At 43.6% G+C, this 25,525-nt stretch overlaps 1 protein-coding gene across 2 annotated transcripts in view; it reads left to right on the top strand.

Annotated features, from left to right (window-relative positions):
* Window positions 1–25,525, top strand: part of LOC143808071 (putative cation-transporting ATPase 13A4) — a 730,794-nt gene that overhangs the window by 637,512 nt on the left and 67,757 nt on the right. The window contains exons 22-26 of one of the 2 annotated variants that reach the window (XM_077290327.1): window positions 1,653–1,695; window positions 10,862–10,971; window positions 11,534–11,630; window positions 12,038–12,110; window positions 19,624–19,798. In XM_077290327.1, coding sequence (XP_077146442.1) covers window positions 1,653–1,695; window positions 10,862–10,971; window positions 11,534–11,630; window positions 12,038–12,110; window positions 19,624–19,798 — 498 coding nt within the window. The remainder of the gene's footprint in view (window positions 1–1,652; window positions 1,696–10,861; window positions 10,972–11,533; window positions 11,631–12,037; window positions 12,111–19,623; window positions 19,799–25,525) is intronic. The other variant, XM_077290328.1, reaches the window with a different exon arrangement.

Genomic DNA, 25,525 nt, shown 5'->3' with positions numbered 1-25,525 from the left:
ACAAAACGATATCCAAGGAATTGGTAATGCCAGTCAGCAGTGTTCAAACTGTTTAACAAATGAAAAATCATGAGCTCTGTAAAAACATAACCAAGTTCAGGTAGACCAACAGAAATGTCATCCACAACTGCCAGGAAAATTGTTCGGGATGCAAAGAAAAACTCACAAATAACACCAGGTGAAATACAGGACAATCTGAAAACTAGTGGTGTGGCTGTTTCAAGATGCACAATAAGGAGGCACTTGAAGAAAAATGGGCTGCATCGTTGAGTAGCCAGAAGAAAGCCATTAATGCACAAATGCCACAAAGTATCTCACCTACAATACCCAAATCAGCACAGAGACAAGCCTCAAAACTTCTGGAACAAGGTAGTTTGGAGTAATGAGACCAAAATTGAACTTTTTGGCCACAACTATAAACGTTACATTTGGAGAGAGGTCAACAAGGCCTATGAAGAAAGGAACACCATTCCTACTGTAAAACAGGTGGATCGCTGATGTTTTGGACATGTGTGAGCTACATAGGCACAGGAAACCTGGTCAAAGTTGAAGGAAAGATGAATGCAGCACGCAAATTCTGGAGGCAAATTTGCACTCATCAGCCCAAAAGCTACGAATTGGACGTTCTTTGACGTGCTGACATGAATGTGAAGGTTCTGGAGTGGCCATCTCAGTCTCCTGACCTCAATATCATTGAGCCACTCTAGAGAGATCTCAAGAGCGCAGTTCATGCTAAACAGCCCAGGAATTTACAGAAACTGGTGGCTTTTTGCCAAGCAGAGTGGGTAGCTTTACCATTTGAGAAAATAAAGAAACTCGTCAACAACTACCACAAAAGACTTAACGCTGTCATTGATGTTAGAGGGGGCAATACACAATATTAAGAAATGTGGTATGTGAACTTTTGATCAGAGTAATTTGGATGTTTTGGGTTGTTATTATGATTTAAAAAGAGAAAACGCAGTATTTTGACAATAAATGGCTGCACCCAACCACTAACCATGAGTGGAGAAAAAGGTTTGGTGTTATCATTCATATTCTCTGAAAAAAGGCAAAGAAAGCAAAAATTCTGCCTTGGTATGTAAACTTTTGAGCACAACTGTAGATAGAGCAAGTCACATTAAGCAGGAACCCTCCTCCCACTTATGCCATTGTGAGACCAAGAGCCCTACAGACCCAATATAATGACAGCGAAAGATTCCTCACAGGAAACACAACAAAACCCTATCTCTTCTCTTCCCTTATATGCAGTATATTTACAACCAGGGGTTTCCACTTTGCTCCCTTTTGGCATTCTGGCATTAAGCACAGTCATCACACCATTGCATCTAGCTTCATGCAGCCCTCTAACTGGAAGTATCATCCTCTCTTCAGTATATGTGCATCCAGTTCTGCCCTTCTGTGCAGGGCTACTCACAAAAGTCACCATCTGTAAACCTGTTCCTCATAATTATTTGCTAATCCTGGTGCTAATACACCAAGCTGGAGAACAGCCACAATGCACACAATATAAGCCCGCAAGCCACATGTGGTTCCAAGCCATAGGTTTGGGACCCCTGGTTTATATGTTTAAGATTTTAAAGAAGAAACTTAGCAAAAACTTGCAGTACATTACACAAATATGAAATAAATTAATATCCAATTTTCTTTAGTTATTATGCTGGAATGTGTGGTGATGGAGCAAATGACTGCGGGGTGAGTAACATTTAGAATTCTTTGTTATAACTTATGCTTAGATTTTCCATAAGTTCTTCCATTTGTTTTTCATTCTAAATGGAGTGATCCATAGTTTTCTGAATCTCGTCAAACTAATATTAATCAATAAATATGGGTCATATTAACAGTGAACTATGCAATGAATAAAATTATCATTAACAATAACAAACATAGCAATTCAGTCTATAAACCTGAAAAAAGTGCATCTATTGCAACCTATTCTATTGCAATGTTGATTCAGTGGAAGACAACCCCTCTTTCCTTCAGTAAGACCAGAGGCATAGCTAGGGTTTTGGTTCAGAGGGAGCGAAACTTCTGAGTGGGCCCCTAACCAGGTAACCTTGATTATAACTGGGTGACGCACCCTAATAGTGGAGGAGAGCCTCAGCAGATGACCGCGCTGTTACTGAAAATGATCTCTATATAAAGACCAACATGGATATTACCGCCATATGGTCAGTGGTAGATACCAGCCCTACAGAACATATAAGGGATCACAGCACAGTTACAGATAATGTCTTACCGCTGACATTCTTTCTGGTGGAATCGTTCATTTTTCCCGTCTTTTCCATCTGGCCCAGACCGACATGACAACTTCTTCCTGTACAACTCGTCTGCAACAAAGACACATTTAACTTCTCATATTCCAGCCCCATCACCATCTATTCCCAACCTGCACAAACTCCTCATCCTGCTGATAGCCCAATATTGAGTGCTGCTGCCGTATGTGTCCCTATTACTGCCCCTGATACCAAAATACTGAGCCGCTGCTGCCGTATGTGTCCCTATTACTACACCTGATGCCCCAATACTGAGCTGCTGCTGCCGTATGTGTCCCTATTACTGCACCTGATACCCCAATATTGAGCCACTGCTGCTGTATGTCCCTATTAATGACCCTGATAACCCAATACTGAGCCGCTGCTGCCGTATGTGTCCCTATTACTGCCCCTGATACCCCAATACTGAGCTGCTGCTGCTGCTGCATGTGTCCCTATTACTGCACCTTATACCCCAATACTGAGCCGCTGCTGCCTTATGTGTCCCAATTACTACACCTGCTGTGTGGTTCTCTGTGCCCTCTAAATTCTAAAGCAGCCCCCTATAATGTAGTAATGCAGGGTGCAAGTGCCCCAGAAAACAGTGCCCATATTTTGCCCCCTAGAAAATAATATTGCCCTGTGTGCCCCTTTGATAGTCACAGTAACCTGAGTTCCCCTAAAACAATAAGTGCTCACTTTACATTTAATAATGTCCCGAGTCTCCCCCTGTACAGCTCCCCTATACACAGCATGATGCTCTCATATACACAGTATAATGCCCCCCCTCACTGTATAGTACCACCCACACAGTATACTGACCCCTTATTAGCCCCAAAACTGTTTGATGGTTCCAACACTGTATGATGGCCCCTTCACTGTAATCTCCATACTGTATGATGGCCTCCTAGATAGCCTCCATATACAGTAGCATAATGCACCAAATAGTCCACAATATAATTTAATGCACTCCTCATAGGCGGACTCTATAGCATAAGGCAGCCCCCATAGTCAGACCCTGTAATAAGGCAGCCACCACAGGCAGACACTGTAATAAAGCAGCCCCCATGTCAGACGCTGTGATAAGGCAGCACACCATAGGCAGGCCCTGTAATAAGGTGGCAGACCCTGTAATAAGGCAGCATCCCCAATGTCAGACTCTGTAATAAAGGCAGCCCCCATAGTCAGACCCTGTAATAAGGCAGCCACCACAGGCAGACACTGTAATAAAGCAGCCCCCATAGTCAGACGCTGTGATAAGGCAGCACACCATAGGCAGGCCCTGTAATAAGGTGGCAGACCCTGTAATAAAGCAGCATCCCCAATGTCAGACTCTGTAATAAAGGCAGCCCCCATAGTCAGACCCTGTGATAAGGCAGCACACCATAGGCAGACCCTGTAATAAGGCGGCAGACCCTGTAATAAGGCAGGCCCCCATAGTCAGACCCTGTAATAAGGCAGCAGCCCTATAGGCAGACCCTGTAATAAAGCAGCACCCCCATAGTCAGACCCTATAATAAAGCAGCCCCTATAGTCAGACCCTGTAATAAGGCAGCACCCCTATAGGCTGACCCTGTAATAAGGCAGCACCCCCATAGTCAGACACTGTAATAAGACAGCCCCTATAGTCAGTCCCTGTAATAAGGCAGCACCCCCATATTCAAACCCTGTAATAAGGCAGCACCCTATAGTCACACCCGGTAATAAGGCAGCACCCTATAGTCACACCCTGTAATAAGGCAACACCCCTATAGTCAGACCTTGTAATAAGGCAGCACCCCTATAGGCAGACTCTGTAATAAAGCAGCACCCCCATAGTCAGACCCTGTAATAAGGCAGCCCCTATAGTCAGACCCTGTAATAAGGCAGCAGCCCTATAGGCAGACCCTGTAATAAGGCAGCACCCCCATAGTCAGACCCTGTAATAAGGCAGCAACCCTATAGGCAGACCCTGTAATAAAGCAGCACCCCCATAGTCAGACCCTGTAATAAGGCAGCCCCTATAGTCAGACCCTGTAATAAGGCAGCACCCCTATAGGCTGAAACTGTAATAAGGCAGCACCCCCATAGTCAGACCCTGTAATAAGTTAGCCCCTATAGTCAGACCCTGTAATAAGGCAGCACCCCTATAGGCAGACTCTGTAATAAGGCAGCACCCCCATAGTCAGACCCTGTAATAAAGCAGCCCCTATAGTCTGACCCTGTAATAAAGCAGCACCCCCATAGTCAGACCCTGTAATAAGGCAGCCCCTACAGTCAGACCCTGTAATAAGGCAGCACCCCTATAGGCTGACCCTGTAATAAGGCTGCACCCCCTGTTATGATCCTAATGGCAGAGGATCTCAGGAGTACCAGCTAAGTCTGCAAACACAAAAAAACCAGCTCATAGGGAAGTGGTAACTTGACTGACCGTATACCTGATCCTAGCACAAACAACTAGCAGCAGCCGGGGAACGTGCCTACGTTGGTTCTAGACGTCTCGCGCCAGCCGGAGAACTAACTAACCCTTTCAGAGAAAATAAGACCTCTCTTGCCTCAAGAGAAAGGACCCCAAAGTAAAATACAAGCCCCCAACAAATAATAATGGTGAGGTAAGAATAAATGACAAACGTAAGAATGAACTAGATTTAGCAAAGAGAGGCCCACTGACTAATAGCAGAAAATAGAAAGATGACTTATACGGTCAGCAAAAAACCCTACAAAATATCCACGCTGAATATCCAAGAACCCCCGCACCGACTAACGGTGTGGGGGGAGGATAACAGCCCCCCTTGAGCTTCCAGCAAAAACAGGAATCACATTTTAAACAAAGCTGGAACAAAATAAGGGAAATTCAAATGCACAAAAATAAGAAAGCAGGACTTAGCTTATCTTGCAAAATCAGGAGACCAGGAGACAGGAGAAAACAGACAAGGTCTGATAACAACGAATCCAGGCACAATACAGAGTATCCAGGAAGTTTATATAGGCACACCCAGGCCAAACGAAGCAGGTGATTGCCAACCTGGGGAAAGACACTCCAAGTGCCATACCGCTAATGACCACAAGAGGGAGCCAAGAACTATAGTTCACAACAACCCCCATAGTCAGACCCTGTAATAAGTCAGCCCCTATAGTCAGACCCTGTAATAAGGCAGCACCCCTATAGGCAGACTCTGTAATAAGGCAGCACCCCCATAGTCAGACCCTGTAATAAGGCAGCCCCTATAGTCAGACCCTGTAATAAGGCAGCACCCCTACAGTCAGACCCTGTAATAAGGCAGCACCCCTATAGTCAGACCCTGTAATAAGGCAGCACCCTCAAAATCAGACCATGTAATAAGGCAGCCTCCATATTCAGAACCTGTAATAAGGCAGCCCCTATAGTCAGACCCTGTAATAAGGCAGTAACCCTATAGGCAGACCCTGTAATAAGGCAGCACCCCATAGTCAGACCCTGTAATAAGGCAGCCCCTATAGTCAGACCCTGTAATAAGGTAGCACTCCTATAGTCAGATCCTGTAATAAGGCAGCACCCCCATAGTCAGACCCTGTAATAAGGCAGCCCCTATAGTCAGACCCTGTAATAAGGCAGCACCCCTATAATCAGACCCTGTAATAAGGCAGCACCCCCATAGTCAGACCCTGTAATAAGGCAGCCCCCATAGTCAGACCCTGTAATAAGGCAGCCCCTATAGTCAGACCCTGTAATAAGGCAGCACCTCCATAGTCAGACCCTGTAATAAGGAAGCCCCTATAGACAGACCCTGTAATAAGGCAGCACCCCTATAGGCAGACTCTGTAATAAAGCAGCACCCCCATAGTCAGACCCTGTAATAAGGCAACCCCTATAGTCAAACCCTGTAATAAGGCAGCACCCCTATAGGCAGACTCTGTAATAAGGCAGTACCCCCATATTCAGACCCTGTAATAAGGCAGCACCCCTATAGTCAGACCTTGTAATAAGGCAGCACCCGCAAAGTCAGACCCTGTAATAAGGCAGCCCCCATAGTCAGACCATGTAATAAGGTAGCCCCTATAGTCAGACTGTTATGATCCTTAGTGGTTGAGGATCACAAATTACTCCAGCTAAGAAACTAAACATAGGACAAGCTCTAGGGAGGTGGCAAACTGGACTGACCGCAAATCTGAACCTATCCAAACACACTAGAGGTAGCCGGTGAACGTGCCTAAAAATCCTAGACGTCTCGAGCCAGCCTGAGGAACTAACTACCCCTAGAGAGAAAGAAAGACCTCTCTTGCCTCCAGAGAAATAATCCCCAAAGATATAGAAGCCCCCAACAAATAATAACGGTGAGGTAAGAGGAAGGCACATACACAGGGGTGAAAGCAGATTCAGCAAATGAGGCCCACTAATACTAGATAGCAGAAAATAGAAAAGGGAATCTATGCGGTCAGAAAAAAACCCTTACAAAATATCCACGCTGAGATTTCAAGAACCCCCACAACAACTAACGGTGTGGGGGGAGAAACTCAGTCCCCTAGAGCAACCAGCAAGTGAGGAAATCACATTTTAGCAAGCTGGACTAAAAACATGATGAACGCTGATAATCAAAAAATGATCAAACAAAAACTTAGCTTGTCTTGGAGAGACTGGGAGCAAGGTAGACACAAGGAATCTGAAGAGCAATGAATACATTGATAGCAGGCAAGGAACTGAGTATCCAGGTGAGCTAAATAGGAAACCAACCAAGGATAACGAACCAGCTGATGCAGCCAACCTGCAGAAAGACAACACTACACAGTACCGCTTGTGACCACTAGAGGGAGCCCAAAAATGGAGTTCACAACATCAGACCCTGTAATAAAGCAACAACCCTATAGGCAGACCATGTAATAAGGCAGCACCCCCATAGTCAGACCCTGTAATAAGGCAGCCCCTATAGTCAGACGCTGTAATAAGGCAGCACCCCTATAGGCAGACTCTGTAATAAGGCAGCACCCCCATAGTCAGACCCTGTAATAAGGCAGCCCCTATAGTCAGACCCTGCAATAAGGCAGCACCCATACAGTCAGACCCTGTAATAAGGCAGCACCCCTATAGTCAGACCCTGTAATAAGGCAGCACCCTCAAAATCAGACCATGTAATAAGGCAGCCTCCATATTCAGAACCGGTAATAAGGCAGCACCTATAGTCAGACCCTGTAATAAGGCAGTAACCCTATAGGCAGACCCTGTAATAAGGGAGCACCCCATAGTCAGACCCTGTAATAAGGCAGCCCCTATAGTCAGACCCTGTAATAAGGTAGCACTCCTATAGTCAGACCCTGTAATAAGGCAGCACCCCCATAGTCAGACCCTGTAATAAGGCAGCCCCTATAGTCAGACCCTGTAATAAGGCAGCACCCCAATAGTCAGACCCTGTAATAAGGCAGCACCCCCATAGTCAGACCCTGTAATAAGGCAGCCCCCATAGTCAGACCCTGTAATAAGGCAGCTCCTATAGTCAGACCCTGTAATAAGGCAGCACCCCCATAATCAGACCCTGTAATAAGGCAGCCCCTATAGACAGACCCTGTAATAAGGCAGCACCCCTATAGGCAGACTCTGTAATAAAGCAGCACCCCCATAGTCAGACCCTGTAATAAGGTAGCCCCTATAGTCAGACCCTGTAATAAGGCAGCCCCTATAGTCAAACCCTGTAATAAGGCAGCACCCCTATAGGCAGACTCTGTAATAAGGCAGTACCCCCATATTCAGACCTTGTAATAAGGCAGCACCCGCAAAGTTAGACCTTGTAATAAGGCAGCCCCCATAGTCAGACCATTTAATAAGGCAGCCCCTATAGTCAGACCCTGTAATAAGGCAGCAACCCTATAGGCAGACCATGTAATAAGGCAGCACCCCCATAGTCAGACCCTGTAATAAGGCAGCAACCCTATAGGCAGACACCATAATAAAGCAGCACCCCCATAGTCAGACCCTGTAATAAGGCAGCCCCTATAGTCAGACCCTGTAATAAGGCAGCACCCCTATAGGCAGAATCTGTAATAAGGCAGCACCCCCATATTCAGACTCTGTAATAAGGCAGCACCCCTATAGTCAAACCCTGTAATAAGGCAGCACCCCCATAGTCAGACCCTGTAATAAGGTAGCCCCCTATAGGTCAACCCTGTAATAAGGCAGCACCCCCATACTCAGACCCTGTAATGAGGCAGCCCCAGGATAGTCAGACCCTGTGATAAGGCAGTCCACCCATAGGCAGACCCTGTAATAAGGCAGCACCCCTATAGTCAGACCCTGTAATAAGGCAGCACCCCTATAGGCAGACCCTGTAATAAGGTAGCACCCCTATAGTCAGACCCTGTAATAAGGCAGCACCCTCTATAGTCAGACCCTGTGATAAGGCAGCCCCCCATAGGCAGACCCTGCAATAAGGCAGCAGCACCCATAAAAAATTAATAAATACTCACCTCTCTTCTTCCTGGTTCCTGTGCTGCTCCCGCTGATTTCCTGACAGCGGGCGACGGGCAGTCATGTCATCGCGCCAGCTGTCAGTGTCGGTGACGTCAGACGCCGACCCTGACAGGAGGATGATAGGAGAAGGAGCATAGCGCTTCTTCACCCATCAATGCAATCAGCTGTATCAGCTAAATGCCGGTACAGATGATCTTCCGATGATGGCGGGGGGCCCACTGCTGGCACCGGGGTCCCCCCGCCTGCTCAGGGGCCCCATAGCGGCCAGGGGCAGAGCAGGGAGATCGATTCTCCCTGCTCTGCAGCAGAATGTAACTGTAGCAGCGCGTTGCGCACGCCGAAACAGTTACAGTAGCATAGCTCCGGATGGGCCCCCTCTGAGCTCCGGGCCCGGGGTGCCCGCACCCTCTGCCCGCCCGGTAGCTACGCTACTGAGTAAGACAGAAGACATATTGTAGGGAAACATTCCTTCCTGACTCCAAATATCACAGTATCACAGAATAAGAAAAAATCTATTCATCATCAACCCATCTCTGCAATTTAGTGCATAACATTTGTATTATTATTCTTCACAAAAGGCATTCATTCCATTTTTTTATTATTTTGAGTAATTGATAATTACATGATAATTTCCTCTAACAGAGAGTTCTAGTCTCATTGTTCTAACAGAATCACAACAAATGTTCTAAACTCCACTTTCCTCAAAAAATAAAATAATAAATGGTAATTTTTTTTGTATAATATATAATAAATGGTACTGATAGATGCCCGATGTACTACGCAAAGAGGTGGGGAAACAGCACAAGACGAGCACTGACGATAGAGAGAGGGAAAGGATGGTGACCCCTAAACACTCACCTAATCACCCTAAATGGGTCCTTCCCCCCGTGCACCATCATGTGCCTAAGCCCTGGCTGACCCTGGGCTTAGCCTCAGATAGTGGAAGTACAGCAAGACACTTGTCTTACTACTATGATAAGACAACAACGGGAAAGAGATAGACAATTGACAAACACACAAACAAATTATTATTATTATTATACATTTTTTGAACTACACTGGTTTCAAAAGGAACACAACGGCTTCTGCAGGATCACCGTCTCCAGAGAAGTAATGCACAGGATAGAAACTCTATAGCTGGACTAAAAAGAAGCTAGGAGAGGGTTTAAATAATGAAAGGGAATAGTCCCAATATGCCGCTGCTGAGACAGAAGCCAATGGAAAACTCAGCAGAGTTTAAACAAGGAATTCTTAACAACTTTCCTACCACAAGAAACCATAAACCTGTTTAACTCATAAATGGCCACTCTGATACCAAAGTGGACCTGTGATCAGCTAAACGCCATGATCTTCTAATCCCAGAAGCACCACAGGTTCCAGCAGGGTGTGGCACATTCATGACAGCAGATCAAATAAATATCATGTAGAGATTTCTTACATGTATTTTACTTGACTATCAACATTGCAGAACTGTCTATGCGCTGTTCTGTGCTGTTCTGTGTATGGGAGACATCATAGCAGCTTGTATCCTCCCACCAGCTCAGAGTCAATAGCAAATTAGGAATAGAGCCTGCAGAAGGGAAAATTTCGAAAATTCAAGTTATATACCAGCCAAAGATAGTGTTGTTCTTCATGTACACATGTGGGACAGCTTATTTTGAAAAGTTACATGAAAGTACAGTTATTCTTTAAAGGGGTTGTACAGGTTTATCATGAAAGTGTGCCATATGTTTACTCCCAGCCACATTCCAACTTGAAGTGCTCAATTCACTTGCACTCAGTGCTACCACACATGTCTAGTTGGAAAGTGCCATATCTCATACTTACAATCATGTGACTCCTCAGTTTCACCGCTAACGCACTCTGGGAGGATTCAATTACATAGAGTCACTAAACACTTTGGTGAAAAGTCTGAACAACCCCTTCAAGTAAATGAATTATTAGCTATGTTGATTCTTACTGTCAGAACATTACGTAGATGTTTATTGAGCTGTAATAAATATGGAGGCATTTATTGATAACTACAAGAGAATTAATGGGTGATGTATCAGTACAACAGTTTCAGATTAAGAATAATTAAGAATAATTAAGGTGCCCTCAATACCAACTGGCACGAGCAGCATGTGAGAGGAATATGGCACTACCTAAATATTCACTTTCTCAGTTAAACATTGTTGTATTTTTTCAGGCCTTAAAGGTGGCTCATGCTGGAATCTCTTTATCAGAACTGGAGGCCTCTGTAGCCTCGCCATTTACTTCGAAAATCCCCAATATTGAATGTGTGCCAAAACTGATCAAGTGAGTTTTACTAAAGTGAAGGCCTCTAATAACTATAGAAAGTACCATTTTAACAAAGATCATTCCAAATTTTCTGTATTGAGTTGCAGCCACTGTTTTGAGCTATTAAAAAATGTAAACAGTAGACATTCAATTTAACAGACTAAACACAAATACAGTTTCAGGTTTGCCAGTTCATGTTTTCTAGTCTCATAGATATTATTTTCTTTACCTTACTACAAATTTAGTGTGCAAACTTTAGTCATTTTTTTTTATTTGAATCACAAAGCAATTAATTATTTTTCTCACCATGATATTATATCAAGTTTTATTTAAGAGCATACTTATAGCACTCATACAATTATGAGTCATAAATATAGCACTAATAGATCATATACGGTATAAATTAGCAACTATTGTCTACAATATGCATTTCATTTCAGCAAAACACCACTAGTTATCTTCAAGATAAAATGTTTATTACCTTCAAGATAAAAGTATGGCAGTTTATTAATTGGTAAATAAAAACTAATCAATTATGCCACTTATTTCTATTTAGTTACGTATTTATTTTTCTTTTCAGAGAAGGAAGAAACTGCCTTGTAACATCATTCTGCGTGTTCAAGTATATAGCGATGTATGCTATCATTGGATGCATATGTGCGCTGATTCTGTTTTGGGTATGATTATATACTATAATATGTTAAATTGTTGCCATCTTTTGATGGCAATTGATTGTTTTTTTCCCAACAGTCCCATTAAAAATAAAGGGTGAACGGAGCATATAAGTGGACAAGTGATCATTTTCAATATAGTGAATAAACCTTTAACATTTCTGCTACTTTCCTAACTTGAAAATTATCGGAAAACAACACTAGGCCCTTATATGAGAGCTTCAACAATAGGGCATGCACACTGGGTATATTACAACTAAAAACTAACATTGTAGATGTGTAACTTACATTGCAGATTTCTGCATAATAATATTATAGGTTGCATAATAATCTTGCTCCCAAACTTTCGGTTATCTTTTTTTGCTCTAGTTTTGCTAAAAAGTTTATACCTTTTACTTTTTCTATTTATGTAGAAAAGCAAGTATCTTGGAGTCTATCTTGATATGATGCAAGATGTGGCTATAACCATTGCCGTCACTTTAACAAGTAAGTATGCTGAGGGAAATCCATGAAAAATGAATGCATGTATGTGAATTATTATAATTTTGCTGTACTTTATGATAAACTGTGTTCACACTGTTAGGCATCAGGATTCTCCTGCTGCACGGGATAGATCCCAAGCCTTATCTGCCTCTGTGGTCTCCCATTCAGCTTCGGCCGCTGCGGTGTTGTGGATTCTGTTTGTGGGCTCCCTCTGGTGGTTACTGCTGGTACTGGGTGACTTTGGTGGGTTGCGGCCTTTGGTTTCCACCTGTCCATCAGTGGCTGGGTGTTTCCTATTTTACCTGGCCTTTCTGTCATTTCCCTTGCCGGCTATCAATGTATTCAGATGTGCTCTGTTTGGTTCCTGCCTACCTGCTCCCAGATCTTTCAGGATAAGCTAAGTGCTGATTTTCAGTTGTTTGGTTTTTTGTCCAGCTTGCTTATTATGTCTCTATGCTAGCTGGTAGCTCTAGTGGACTGAGGTTCTCCCCATGTGCCATGAGTTGGCACATGGGTTCTTGTAATCTCAGGATGGTTTTTTTGATTAGGGTTTTTTGCTGACCGCTCAGTCCCCTTTTGTATCGTTCTGCTTTCTAGTTTACAGCGGGCCTCAATTTGCTAAAACTATATATATCATCTCTATGTGTGTGCCTTCCTCTCATTTCACCGTCAATACATGTGGGGGGCAACTATATCTTTTGGGGTTCATTCCGCTGGAGGCAAGTGAGGTCTTTATTTTCTCTGCAGTGCTAGTTAGCTCTTAGGCTGGTGCGTGGCGTCTAGAACCAACGTAGGCACGCTCCCTGGCTATCTCTAGTTGCGTTTGTCAGGCGTAGGGCAGCGGTCAGCCCAGGTTCCATCATCCTAGAGCTCGTCCGTAATATTTTTGTACTTTGCTTGTCCTGTGCTATCCCTAGCCATTGGGATTCATGACAGTATAGCCGGCCCACAAAGTGTTAATTGTTTGGGCTGAAGCAGGAGAAAGAGAAGTGTTTAAGGGAAATTTTTTTTTTTTTTTTTTTTTTTTCCCTTCAGAGTTTTGCTGCCTAGCCCTTAATTGCGGTCTAGCTGCTTCTTACCTCCTCTTAACCCTTGAATGGCTCTGATCTTAGCTGTTTAACATGGATGTCCAGAGTTTGGCTTCCAGCCTGAGTAATCTCGCGGCAAAAGTTCAAAACATACAGGATTTTGTTGTTCACACTCCCATGTCTGAACCTAGAATTCCTATTCCAGAGTTCTTTTCTGGAGATAGATCTACCTTCCTGAATTTCAGGAACAATTGTAAATTGTTTCTTTCTTTAAAATCTCGCTCCTCTGGAGACCCTGCTCAACAGGTCAAGATTGTAATATCTTTCCTGCGGGGCGACCCTCAGAATTGGGCATTTGCATTGGCACCAGGGGATCCTGCATTGCTCAGTGTGGATGCGTTTTTTCTGGCATTGGGATTGCTCTATGAAGAACCTAACCTGGAGATTCAGGCTGAAAAGGCTTTATTAGCCCTCTCTCAGGGGCATGATGAAGCGGAGATATATTGTCAGAAGTTTCGGAAATGGTCGGTGCTTACTCAGTGGAATGAGTGCGCCCTGGCTGCAAACTTCAGAAATGGTCTTTCTGAGGCCATTAAGGATATTATGGTGGGGTTCCCTACGCCTACAGGTCTGAATGAGTCTATGGCTATGGCCATTCAGATTGATCGGCGTTTACGGGAGCGCAAACCCGTGCACCAGTTGGCGGTGTCTTCTGAACAGGCACCTGAGACTATGCAATGTGATAGAATTCAGTCCAGAAGTGAACGGCAAAATTATAGGCGGAAAAATGGATTGTGTTTCTATTGTGGTGATTCAGCTCATGTTATATCAGCATGCTCTAAACGCACAAAAAGGGTTGATAAATCTTTTGCCATTGGTACTCTGCAGCCTAAGTTCATTTTGTCTGTGACTCTGATTTTTTCACTGTCTTCCATTTCCGTCGATGCCTATGTGGATTCGGGCGCTGCCCTGAGTCTTATGGATTGGTCATTTGCTAAACGCTGCGGTTTTAGTCTGGAACCTCTGGAAGTTCCTATTCCTCTGAAGGGAATTGACTCTACACCATTGGCTATGAATAAACCGCAGTATTGGACACAAGTGACCATGCGCATGACTCCCGTTCATCAGGAGGTGATTCGCTTCCTTGTACTTTATAATTTACATGATGTACTAGTGCTTGGTCTGCCATGGTTACAAACTCATAATCCTGTCCTGGACTGGAAAACAATGTCTGTGTTAAGCTGGGGATGTCAGGGGGTTCATGATGATGCACCTCCGATTTCAATCGCTTCATCTACTCCTTCTGAGATCCCTGCGTTTTTGTCTGACTATAGGGATGTTTTTGAGGAGCCTAAGCTCAATTCGCTCCCTCCGCATAGAGATTGTGACTGTGCTATAGAATTGATTCCTGGCAGTAAGTTCCCTAAGGGTCGTTTATTTAATCTGTCACTGCCAGAGCATACTGCTATGCGGAATTATATTAAGGAGTCCTTGGAAAAGGGACATATTCGTCCATCTTCGTCCCCTCTGGGAGCAGGTTTTTTTTTTGTGGCAAAAAAAGATGGTTCCCTGAGGCCTTGTATAGATTATCGCCTTCTGAATAAGATTACAGTCAAGTATCAGTATCCATTGCCATTATTGACTGATTTGTTTGCTCGCATTAAGGGGGCTAGGTGGTTCACTAAGATAGATCTTCGCGGTGCGTATAATCTGGTGCGGATAAAACAGGGTGATGAGTGGAAAACCGCATTTAATACGCCTGAGGGCCATTTTGAGTATTTGGTAATGCCTTTTGGACTCTCCAATGCTCCGCCAGTCTTTCAGTCCTTTATGCACAATATTTTCCGTGAATATCTGGATAAGTTTATGATTGTGTATTTGGATGATATTTTGGTGTTTTCTGATGACTGGGAGTCTCATGTTCTACAGGTCAGGAAGGTGTTTCAGGTTCTGCGGGCCAATTCTCTGTTTGTGAAGGGCTCAAAGTGTCTCTTCGGAGTCCAGAAGATTTCTTTTTTGGGGTACAGTTTTTCTCCTTCTACTATTCAGATGGATCCCGTCAAGGTTCAGGCGATTTGTGACTGGACACAACCTACATCTGTTAAGAGCCTTCAGAAGTTCTTGGGGTTTGCTAATTTTTATCGTCGGTTCATTGCTAATTTTTCCAGTATTGTTAAACCTTTGACTGATTTGACTAAAAAGGGTGCTGATGTTGCTGATTGGTCTCCTGCGGCCGTGGAGGCCTTTCAGGAACTTAAACGCCGGTTTTCTTCTGCTCCTGTGTTGTGTCAACCAGATGTTTCACTTCCTTTTCAGGTTGAGGTTGATGCTTCCGAGATTGGAGCGGGGGCGGTTTTGTCACAGAGAAGTTCTAATGGCTCGGTGATGAAGCCATGTGCATTCTTCTCTAGAAAATTCTCGCCCGCCGAGCGCAATTATGATGTGGGTAATCGGGAGCTTTTGGCCATGAAGTGGGCATTTGAGGAGTGGTGTCATTGGCTTGAGGGTGCTAAACATCGTGTGGTGGTCTTGACTGATCACAAGAATCTCATTTACCTTGAGTCTGCCAGGCGTTTGAATCCTAGACAGGCTCGTTGGTCGTTGTTTTTTTCTCGTTTCAATTTCGTGGTTTCATACCTGCCAGGTTCAAAGAATGTGAAGGCAGATGCTCTTTCCAGGAGTTTTGTGCCTGACTCTCCTGGAGACTCTGGGCCTACTGGTATCCTTAGGGATGGGGTAATATTGTCCGCCGTATCCCCAGACTTGCAACGTGCATTGCAGGAGTTTCAGGTGGATAAACCGGATCGTTGTCCACCAGAAAGACTGTTTGTTCCGGATGATTGGACCAGTAGAGTCATCTCCGAGGTCCATTCTTCTGTGTTGGCTGGTCATCCTGGAATATTTGGTACTAGAGACTTGGTGGCCAGGTCTTTTTGGTGGCCTTCCTTGTCTAGGGATGTGCGTACCTTTGTGCAGTCTTGTGAAGTGTGTGCTCGAGCTAAGCCTTGCTGTTCTCGGGCCAGTGGGTTGTTGTTGTCCTTGCCCATCCCGAAGAGGCCTTGGACGCACATTTCCATGGATTTTATTTCTGATCTCCCGGTTTCACAGAAAATGTCCGTTATCTGGGTTGTGTGTGACCGCTTTTCTAAGATGGTTCATTTGGTGCCCTTGCCTAAGTTGCCTTCCTCCTCTGAGTTGGTCCCTTTATTTTTTCAGAACGTGGTTCGTTTGCATGGGATTCCGGAGAATATCGTTTCTGACAGGGGATCCCAGTTTGTGTCTAGATTTTGGCGGACGTTTTGTGCCAAGATGGGCATTGATTTGTCTTTCTCGTCTGCATTCCATCCTCAGATGAATGGCCAGACGGAGCGAACTAATCAGACCTTGGAAACTTATTTGAGGTGTTTTGTTTCTGCTGATCAAGATGACTGGGTTGCTTTTTTGCCACTGGCCGAATTTGCTCTTAATAATCGGGCTAGTTCGGCCACGTTGGTCTCTCCTTTTTTTTGTAATTCGGGGTTTCATCCTCGTTTTTCCTCTGGTCAGGTGGAGCCTTCGGATTGTCCTGGAGTGGACGTGGTGGTGGACAGGCTACATCAGATTTGGAATCAGGTGGTGGACAATTTGAAGTTATCTCAGGAGAAGACTCAGCAGTTTGCTAATCGCCGTCGCCGCGTGGGTCCCCGACTTCTTGTTGGGGATTTGGTGTGGTTGTCTTCTCGTTTTGTCCCTATGAAGGTCTCTTCTCCTAAGTTCAAGCCTCGGTTCATCGGTCCATATAGGATCTCGGAGATTCTTAACCCTGTATCTTTTCGTTTGGATCTCCCAGCATCGTTTGCTATTCATAATGTGTTCCATCGGTCGTTGTTGCGGAGGTATGAGGTGCCCGTTGTTCCTTCGGTTGAGCCTCCTGCTCCGGTGCTGGTGGAGGGAGAATTGGAGTATGTTGTTGAGAAGATCTTGGATTCTCGTGTTTCCAGACGCAAACTCCAGTATTTGGTTAAGTGGAAGGGTTATGGTCAGGAGGATAATTCCTGGGTGGTCGCCTCCGATGTTCATGCGACTGATTTGGTCCGCGCCTTCCATAGAGCTCACCCTGATCGCCCTGGGGGTTCTCGTGAGGGTTCGGTGACCCCTCCTCAAGGGGGGGGTACTGTTGTGGATTCTGTTTGTGGGCTCCCTCTGGTGGTTACTGCTGGTACTGGGTGACTTTGGTGGGTTGCGGCCTTTGGTTTCCACCTGTCCATCAGTGGCTGGGTGTTTCCTATTTTACCTGGCCTTTCTGTCATTTCCCTTGCCGGCTATCAATGTATTCAGATGTGCTCTGTTTGGTTCCTGCCTACCTGCTCCCAGATCTTTCAGGATAAGCTAAGTGCTGATTTTCAGTTGTTTGGTTTTTTGTCCAGCTTGCTTATTATGTCTCTATGCTAGCTGGTAGCTCTAGTGGACTGAGGTTCTCCCCATGTGCCATGAGTTGGCACATGGGTTCTTGTAATCTCAGGATGGTTTTTTTGATTAGGGTTTTTTGCTGACCGCTCAGTCCCCTTTTGTATCGTTCTGCTTTCTAGTTTACAGCGGGCCTCAATTTGCTAAAACTATATATATCATCTCTATGTGTGTGCCTTCCTCTCATTTCACCGTCAATACATGTGGGGGGCAACTATATCTTTTGGGGTTCATTCCGCTGGAGGCAAGTGAGGTCTTTATTTTCTCTGCAGTGCTAGTTAGCTCTTAGGCTGGTGCGTGGCGTCTAGAACCAACGTAGGCACGCTCCCTGGCTATCTCTAGTTGCGTTTGTCAGGCGTAGGGCAGCGGTCAGCCCAGGTTCCATCATCCTAGAGCTCGTCCGTAATATTTTTGTACTTTGCTTGTCCTGTGCTATCCCTAGCCATTGGGATTCATGACACTGCGGGTGCTGCTGACCATAGACGTCGGTCCCAGTGTCTTTTTCAGGCTCGTGCTGCTCGTTTAGTTACTGCTGGCTCTCCAGCTAAGTCTATCATAACCAGCAATAGGCAGTGGCGACCAGATGCTCTTGAGTCTAAGTCCAGAAATCACCCTACTGAGCATGTCCGTGATGTGGTGTCTTCCTATTGGTTGTCGGACATCTCCAGCTCTGGTCATGTGGCAGCTCCAGATTGTCCCACGTGCGATGACTCTCCTGACTGGGTACAAGTGTTTGAGGTGGAGCCTTATGTATAAAAAGCCCTCAGTGGCACACACGGGTGCACTAGTATCATTTTATGTATGGCTATGTGAGTGGAATCTCTATAGCACTGCGGAATATGTTGGTGCTATATAAATAAAATTATTATTACCACTCTGTCTGTAAGTGTTTTGTGTCTGTCTAGCTTGGGACTGTACATGTGGGCAGGCAGCTAGCGTCATTGGGGGCATTTAGCAGTTGGCTTGGCATCTGGTTCCTACATGTGTGCAGTTAGCACAGTAGAGTTCCAGAGCAAGCACAACCCTAGTCAGGGTATTAAGCTCAGCGCATCTGTTTTGTTTCTGTGTGCGAGTTCAGTTCACTTGCTGTTCACTCTGAGCGGCATTTAACCCAGTGTGTACGGGTAATCGCTTGCCGTGTATTCCATCATTATTTACTAGCAGCAGTTTTCCATCTCTGCACGGTGGACCCCGGGTGGCGATTGTGCTTTTTTATTTATTTTATTTAGCGCAATCAACCAACCTTACACACACTTTAATAAAATAATGTACAGTAGCTATAAACATATGTTCTACATTCATCTTTTTCACATAAATTTTATATCTTTATTGTATATCTAGGTATCTTAATTTTCGTGGGAATAAAGTGAACTTTTTTTTTAATAATGATTTATGATATTTGTAATTATAATGAGCAAATCTGCCTAAATTAGATTAGATGTGAAAACAAACGTTTATTATGATCTGAGGTCACTCAGACCATGGCGCATAATAGACAAAGGGTTAAAAGAACATTAGCAAAATACCTCTTCTTGGCCTTGGCCTTCACTTGTACCACTGCACAAAGTTTTTGATCCAGTTACTCATCAGGGCTTTTTAGGCTCTGGCGCTAATCAGGCCTCATGACGTTGTGATATTGCATGATGCCAAGTTAAAGAGTTGAGGCCTAATCAGGGCCGTAGTTGCAGAAGAGTCCGGAAGAGTGACTAGAACCAGAGGGAGCTGCACAGTAGGACAGGTGAAGGCCAGAAAGAGGTATATTTATTTATTTGTTTATCTATTTCTAAACCTACAACTAATCTAACAAAAGTGTGGCTATCTGCCACTGGATTCAGGAAAATTAACAAATGCTTTTGAAACGGACTCTAGTTCCATTTTTTAAATCAATTCTCTCATCTAATGTTGTAATATTTTGAATTTTTTGTATGCCTCAAAAGTAAATCGATTACTTTTATGCCATAACCCAGTAGATGGTTGATGGAAATTTGTGTTTCTAATTAAATTGTTCTGTCATTTACTTATCAGATAATATTCTTTTTCAGTGAGTTTAACTGGCCCAGCTCAGAAATTGGCTCCTTATCGGCCTTCTGGACAGCTCATTTCTCCACCTTTGCTATTGTCAATTGTTCTGCACACCATCTTTTGTTTGATTGTGCAAACAATTGCTTTCACAGTGGTTCAGACGCAGCCATTTTATGATGATTATGATGTCTTCAGGTAAATTTATATTACCCTGTCTACAGATGGAGACATAGTATGGCACTGATTGTGTTAACCTTTATTATATGCTAAATTAAAATTACCAATTCACCGACTAAAGCACTAAATACTCAATTAAATATAATACACATAAAACGTAACATTTACTAATATTTTAAGATAAAAGACAACATACACGACCTAAAAAGGCTACTGTTTGGCTATATAAAGATACAGGGTGCTCTAAATCCCTAATGCATAGGCTGTCTGTGCCCTACCTTGCTGCGGAGGTTGGCACCCTATGAAACCTGCGCAATTGCGCCCCCGCTCAACGTGGACTCGTCCTAACTCACCCTAAAACAACCCTGTCTTTTATCTTAAAATATTAGTAAATGTTACATTTTATGTGTATTATATTTAATTGAGTATTTAGTGCTTTAGTCGGTGAATTGATTGTTCCTTTGGGGCACTTACATTTGTTGTTTCTGTGATACTAAATTAAAATTACACCAGAACAAGCTGGACGTTAAATTTGTATTAGAATTTAATCTTTCACTAACAATTATGCAAATTTGATGTTCTCCACAAAGAATAATACATTTATTTAATTGTGGGTAGGTGGCTAAACTGTAAATCAATGGAACATGAAACATAACCCCTGTAAGCTGAGATTGTCTAATACTTTCTATAATAATATTGATAGCAAGTAAGATATGCAAATTGCCTCTTCTGAGAAAAAGAGGACTTAACTCTATAGCGCCACCTGTTGGTAGTAGGGATCCTACAAGTCACAATCAACCCTTTAACGAGTCGTGCAATATGACTTAGGATAAAAGCCAAATCAGTTTCTCAATTCGCAGACACGGTCTTTCGGGCTGTTGGCCCTCGTCAGTGCGAAGCATGAGAACTGATTTGGCTAGGTGAGAGGCTCTGAACTGGGGTCTAAGGGGTAACATTTCTCCTTAAGGAGAGTGACATACCAGCTGGCTTGTCAAGGTAAGGAGGCTTATTCGCCGTGCAATGCTCCTCTGGGAAATTAAATATGCAAATTGCCTCAAATGAGAAAAAGAGGACTTAACTCTATAGCGCCACCTGTTGGTAGTAGCGAAGTCATATTGCATGACTCGTTAAAGGGTTGATTGTGACTTGTAGGATCGCTACTACCAACAGGTGGCGCTATAGAGTTAAGTCCTCTTTTTCTCAGAAGAGGCAATTTGCATATTTAATATCTCAGAGGAGCATAGCAAGTAAGAATAATTTGGGGTGCACTCTGTGTCAATGGGACGGGGGTGCAAGCAGATCAGAATGGGTCCCACGACACATATAAGAAACTTCACTGCACACTCCCAAAATTATGCAAATAAATTGATCTTTATTTCATAATAACACAGGATGAATAAAAAATAATTCAGTTACATAGGTGACCAGATAAATTGTTGTGAATCTCCCAACACTGCACAGCGTCTCTCTCTTCACATCAGTGCAGCCACAATCAACCCGAAGTTTATTCAATTCCAAAAATGCAACACCGTGACAAAGATTCAGGAGAGTCGAAACATCGAACAGTACTGAATTAATTTTAAAATACCCTGTGGAATTACAAAATAAAGATTCTTTTAGTTGTATCATTTTGGGAGTGTGCAGTGAAGTTACATACAGGTGCTTCTCACAAAATTAGAATATCATCAAAAAGTTAATTTATTTCAGGTCTTCAATACAAAAAGTGAAACTCATATCTTATATAGAGTCATTACAAATAGAGAGATCTATTTCAAGTATTTATTTATGTTAATGTTGATGATTATGGCTTGCAGCCAATGAAAACCTAAACGTCAATATCTCAGTAAATTAGAATACTTTATAACACCAGCTTTAAAAATGATTGTAAAATCCAAAATGTTGGCCTACTGAAATGTATGTTCAGTAAATGCACTCAATACTTGGTCGGGGTTCCTTTTCCATCAATTACTGCATCAATATGGCGTGGCATGGAGGCGATCAGCCTGTGGCACTGCTGAGGTGTTATGGAAGCCCACGTTGCTTTGATAGCAGCCTTCAGTTCATATACATTGTTGGGTCTGGCGTCTCTCATTTTCCTCTTGACAATACCTCATAGATTCTCTATGTGGTTATGGTCAGGTGAGTTTCCTGAGCAATCAAGTACAGTGACACGGTTGTTTATAAACCACCACTACACAGAGAAAAGAACCAGCATCATATGAATGGGATCACCACACCAATAATGTAGAAAAATCACAAATTTTATTTAGACAACACCACACAAAGAACTGTAGTAAAAACAATTAAAAACTCCCAAAAACAAAGGGAGATAAGGGTCCATATAATACAAAAAGTCAATACTTGTAAAACATTGCAGAGTCATGTAACAACTATAAATACCAATTAGGTTGTGACCATACAAAAAATGATGTGGGTTATAACTGTAGGCATGCTGTATCTCCTATCCACCCAAGCATATCCAATAATGCAATCCGTTGTTAAAGTAGCAGCCTGCCTACCTATAAAGCAAACTCCCATGCGAACTCATGTGGATTTGCAAAATGTCCAAGGGGGCCTAGTCTGAAGCAGCTGCCAAATAAGGAGCCCCCATGGATACAATATCTTGCCTCCCACCATAAAGCAGGTCACCGACTAGGTAAACAAAAAGGACTCTCGCAATGTATGACCCACGCGTATCGACGCTGGAGGCGTCTTCCTCAAGGTCCACAGTCCACTGGTGGTGTCGTCACCCTTTAAATACACAAACTTACGAACAATAATACATACCAGGTGTGCAGTAAAATGGCGGCAGGGCTCGGGAGCAATCAATAGGGGTGGCGTGTTTGAATCACCAATGCGCAGGCGCCATGATCTCAAAAATTATTATGCACTGCGCATGCGTAAGACCACGACGTGAGTTACCATAGCAACCCGCATAAGTAAAAGATCCCATGCAGGCCAACCCAAAGTCAGATCACTGAACGCGATCTGTCACAGAGATTGATGTTATGATCCGGTGACCTTTGAGCCGCATGAAACTTTCTCTGGAGTCGGTGGAACCTGTACTGACCGCAATCCTGAACTAACACCGCAACTAGAAGTAGCCGTGGGGTGTGCCTAACACGAACCTAGACACCTCGACACAGCCGGAGCACTAAATACCCCTATAGAGGGAAATAGGAATGATACCTTGCCTCAGAGCAGACCCCCAAAGGATAGGCAGCCCCCCACGAATAATGACTGTGAGTAGGAGAAGAATAGACACACACAGGTAGAAATAGGATTTAGCAAAAGAGGCCACTCTAGCTAAATAGGAAAGGATAGGACAGATTACTAGGCGGTCAGTATTAAAACCCTTCCAAAAATATCCACAGCAGATAATACAAAAAGTTCCACAATCTAACTAAAGACATGGAATGTATATCTGCCACTCCAGAGAATCCAGCAAGACAGAGAAAATACTGACACAATCTAAGCTGGACAAGAAAACACAAAGAATAGCACTGAATTGTGAAGCACACAGCATGTGTGCCACAGGAAAAAAAAACCAGACACTTATCTTTGCTGATTTGGCAGAAAGGCAGGAGGAACCAGGCAGAGGTCCATAACCTCCCAAGAACAATTGACAACTGGCAAGGACAAATGAATCCTGCACACCTAAATACCCCAGTCAGAACTGCAATCAGCAGATACACCTGACCAGGGCTGCAACTCAGGGGCAACTGCATTACCACCTACAACCACCGGGGGGAGCCCAAAAGCAGAATTCACAACAGATTGACCCTAATATTCTCACACTGGCGCGGCACCTATTCACTAGTGTGTGCGAAGTCGGTATCTTCCAGCCACCTGATGTACGGATACCATCCGTCAACACACTTAAAAAGCACTGCGCATGCGGACATGTTACCATGGTAGCCAAGGCACATGAATAACGATCTGAGTGTTTCCACTCCTTGTAGTAAAGTATCAGCTAAAAAGCTGTTGTGCCTATGCTCTATGTAAATCCATAAGGGTGTGCCCAGTTCCACTAAAGGATTTCTCCGCGAAAAACTGTGCCTACATCTATCCATATAGTAAATTGCGCTTGCGCAGTCGGTAATAGCAAACAAAAGCCATAAGAAGGAGGACCTAAGGTCAAATAAAACAAAAGGGAGGAGTCTGGCTCGAGAACACTGCTGATACCAAAAGTACGAACAGCCAGTTACGGATGATACGTGCAACAAAGATAAATGAGCAAGATAGAGATTTTACCAGCGAGCACCGCTGGGACTGGCAAAAGTCCTCGCCAGACTTTACAGCTAGCAAAAAAAAAAAAAAAGTACAGTAAGTGCTTACTGCATACAGTAACCAGTTGCCTGCGATATGTTATCTGCGAGCCTTAGCAATACCAAAGCTATTGCACTCTAGGTGACATAGTTTAAGGAGTCCAAGCAGTTGATATTTACAGGCTGTTACTGCTATTGAAAAAAAAACAAACAAAAAAAAAAAACAACAACCGCATATTCATGAATACAGCCATACACAATGGCTACCAAACCCAGAAGAAAGGTTGTTTATAAACCAAGTATTGGTACTTTTGGCAGTGTGGACAGGTGCCAAGTCCTGCTGGAGAATGAAATTTCCATCTCCAAAAAGCTTGTTGGCAGAGGGAAGCATGAAGTGCTCTAAAATTTCCTGGTAGATGGCTGCGCTGACTTTGGTCTTGATAAAACACCGTGGACCTACACCAGCAGATTACATGGCTCCTCTAACCATCACTGATTGTGGAAATTTCACACTAGATCTCAGGAAACTTGGATTGTGTGCCACTCCACTCTTACTCCAGACTCTGGGACCTTGATTTCCAAATGAAATGTAAAATTTACTTTCATCTGAAAACAACACCTTAGACCACTGAGCAACAGCCTAGCTCTTTTTCTCCTTGGCCCAGGTAAGATGCTTCTAACGTTGTCTACTGGTCATGAGTGGCTTGACAAAAGGAATGTGACACTTGTAGCCCATGTTCTGGATATGTCTGTGTGTGGTGTCTCTTGAAGCAATGAATTGAGCAGCAGTCCACTCCTTATGAATCTCCCCAAAATTTTTGAATGGCCTTTTCTTAACAATCCTTTCAAATCTGCGGCTATCCTGGTTGCTTGTGCACTTTTTTTCTACCACATGTTTTCCTTCCACTTAACTTTCCATTAATATGCTTAAATACAGCACTCTATGAATAGCCAGCTTCATTAGCAATGGCCTTTTGTGGCTTACTCTCCTTGTGGAGTGTGTCTATGACTGCCTTCTGGACATCTGTCAAGACAGCAGTCTTCCCCATGATTGTGGAGCCTACTGAAACAGAATAAATGATCTTTGTAAATGCTTATGAAGCCTTTGCAGGTGTTTTTTGTTAGTTATTCTAATTAACTGAGATAATGACTTTTGGGTTGGCTGTATTCCATAATCATCAACATTAACAGAAATTACAAATAAAGTGAGGTATTTGTTTATGACTCTATATAATATGAGAGTTTCACTTTTTGTATCGAAGAACTGAAATAAAGGACCTTTTTGATGATATTCTAATTTTGTGAGAATCACCTGAATACAATTTAGCCAGCATGCATTGTTAACAAAATTATTTACTGCACTTATCAAAAGTTTGGACACACCTGCTCATCCAGTGGTTTTCTGTGTTCATAATTGAAACATTGCAGATACAGACTGAAGGCTTCACAGTGGGCCCCATAGATGGAGAAACCATCT

The sequence above is a fragment of the Ranitomeya variabilis genome, chromosome 2, assembly GCF_051348905.1.
Source record: "Ranitomeya variabilis isolate aRanVar5 chromosome 2, aRanVar5.hap1, whole genome shotgun sequence".
In the NCBI taxonomy this organism is placed as follows: domain Eukaryota; kingdom Metazoa; phylum Chordata; class Amphibia; order Anura; family Dendrobatidae; genus Ranitomeya; species Ranitomeya variabilis.
The sequence above is the reverse complement of the archived record's forward strand: the minus strand, read 5'-3'. Positions and strand labels throughout refer to the sequence as shown.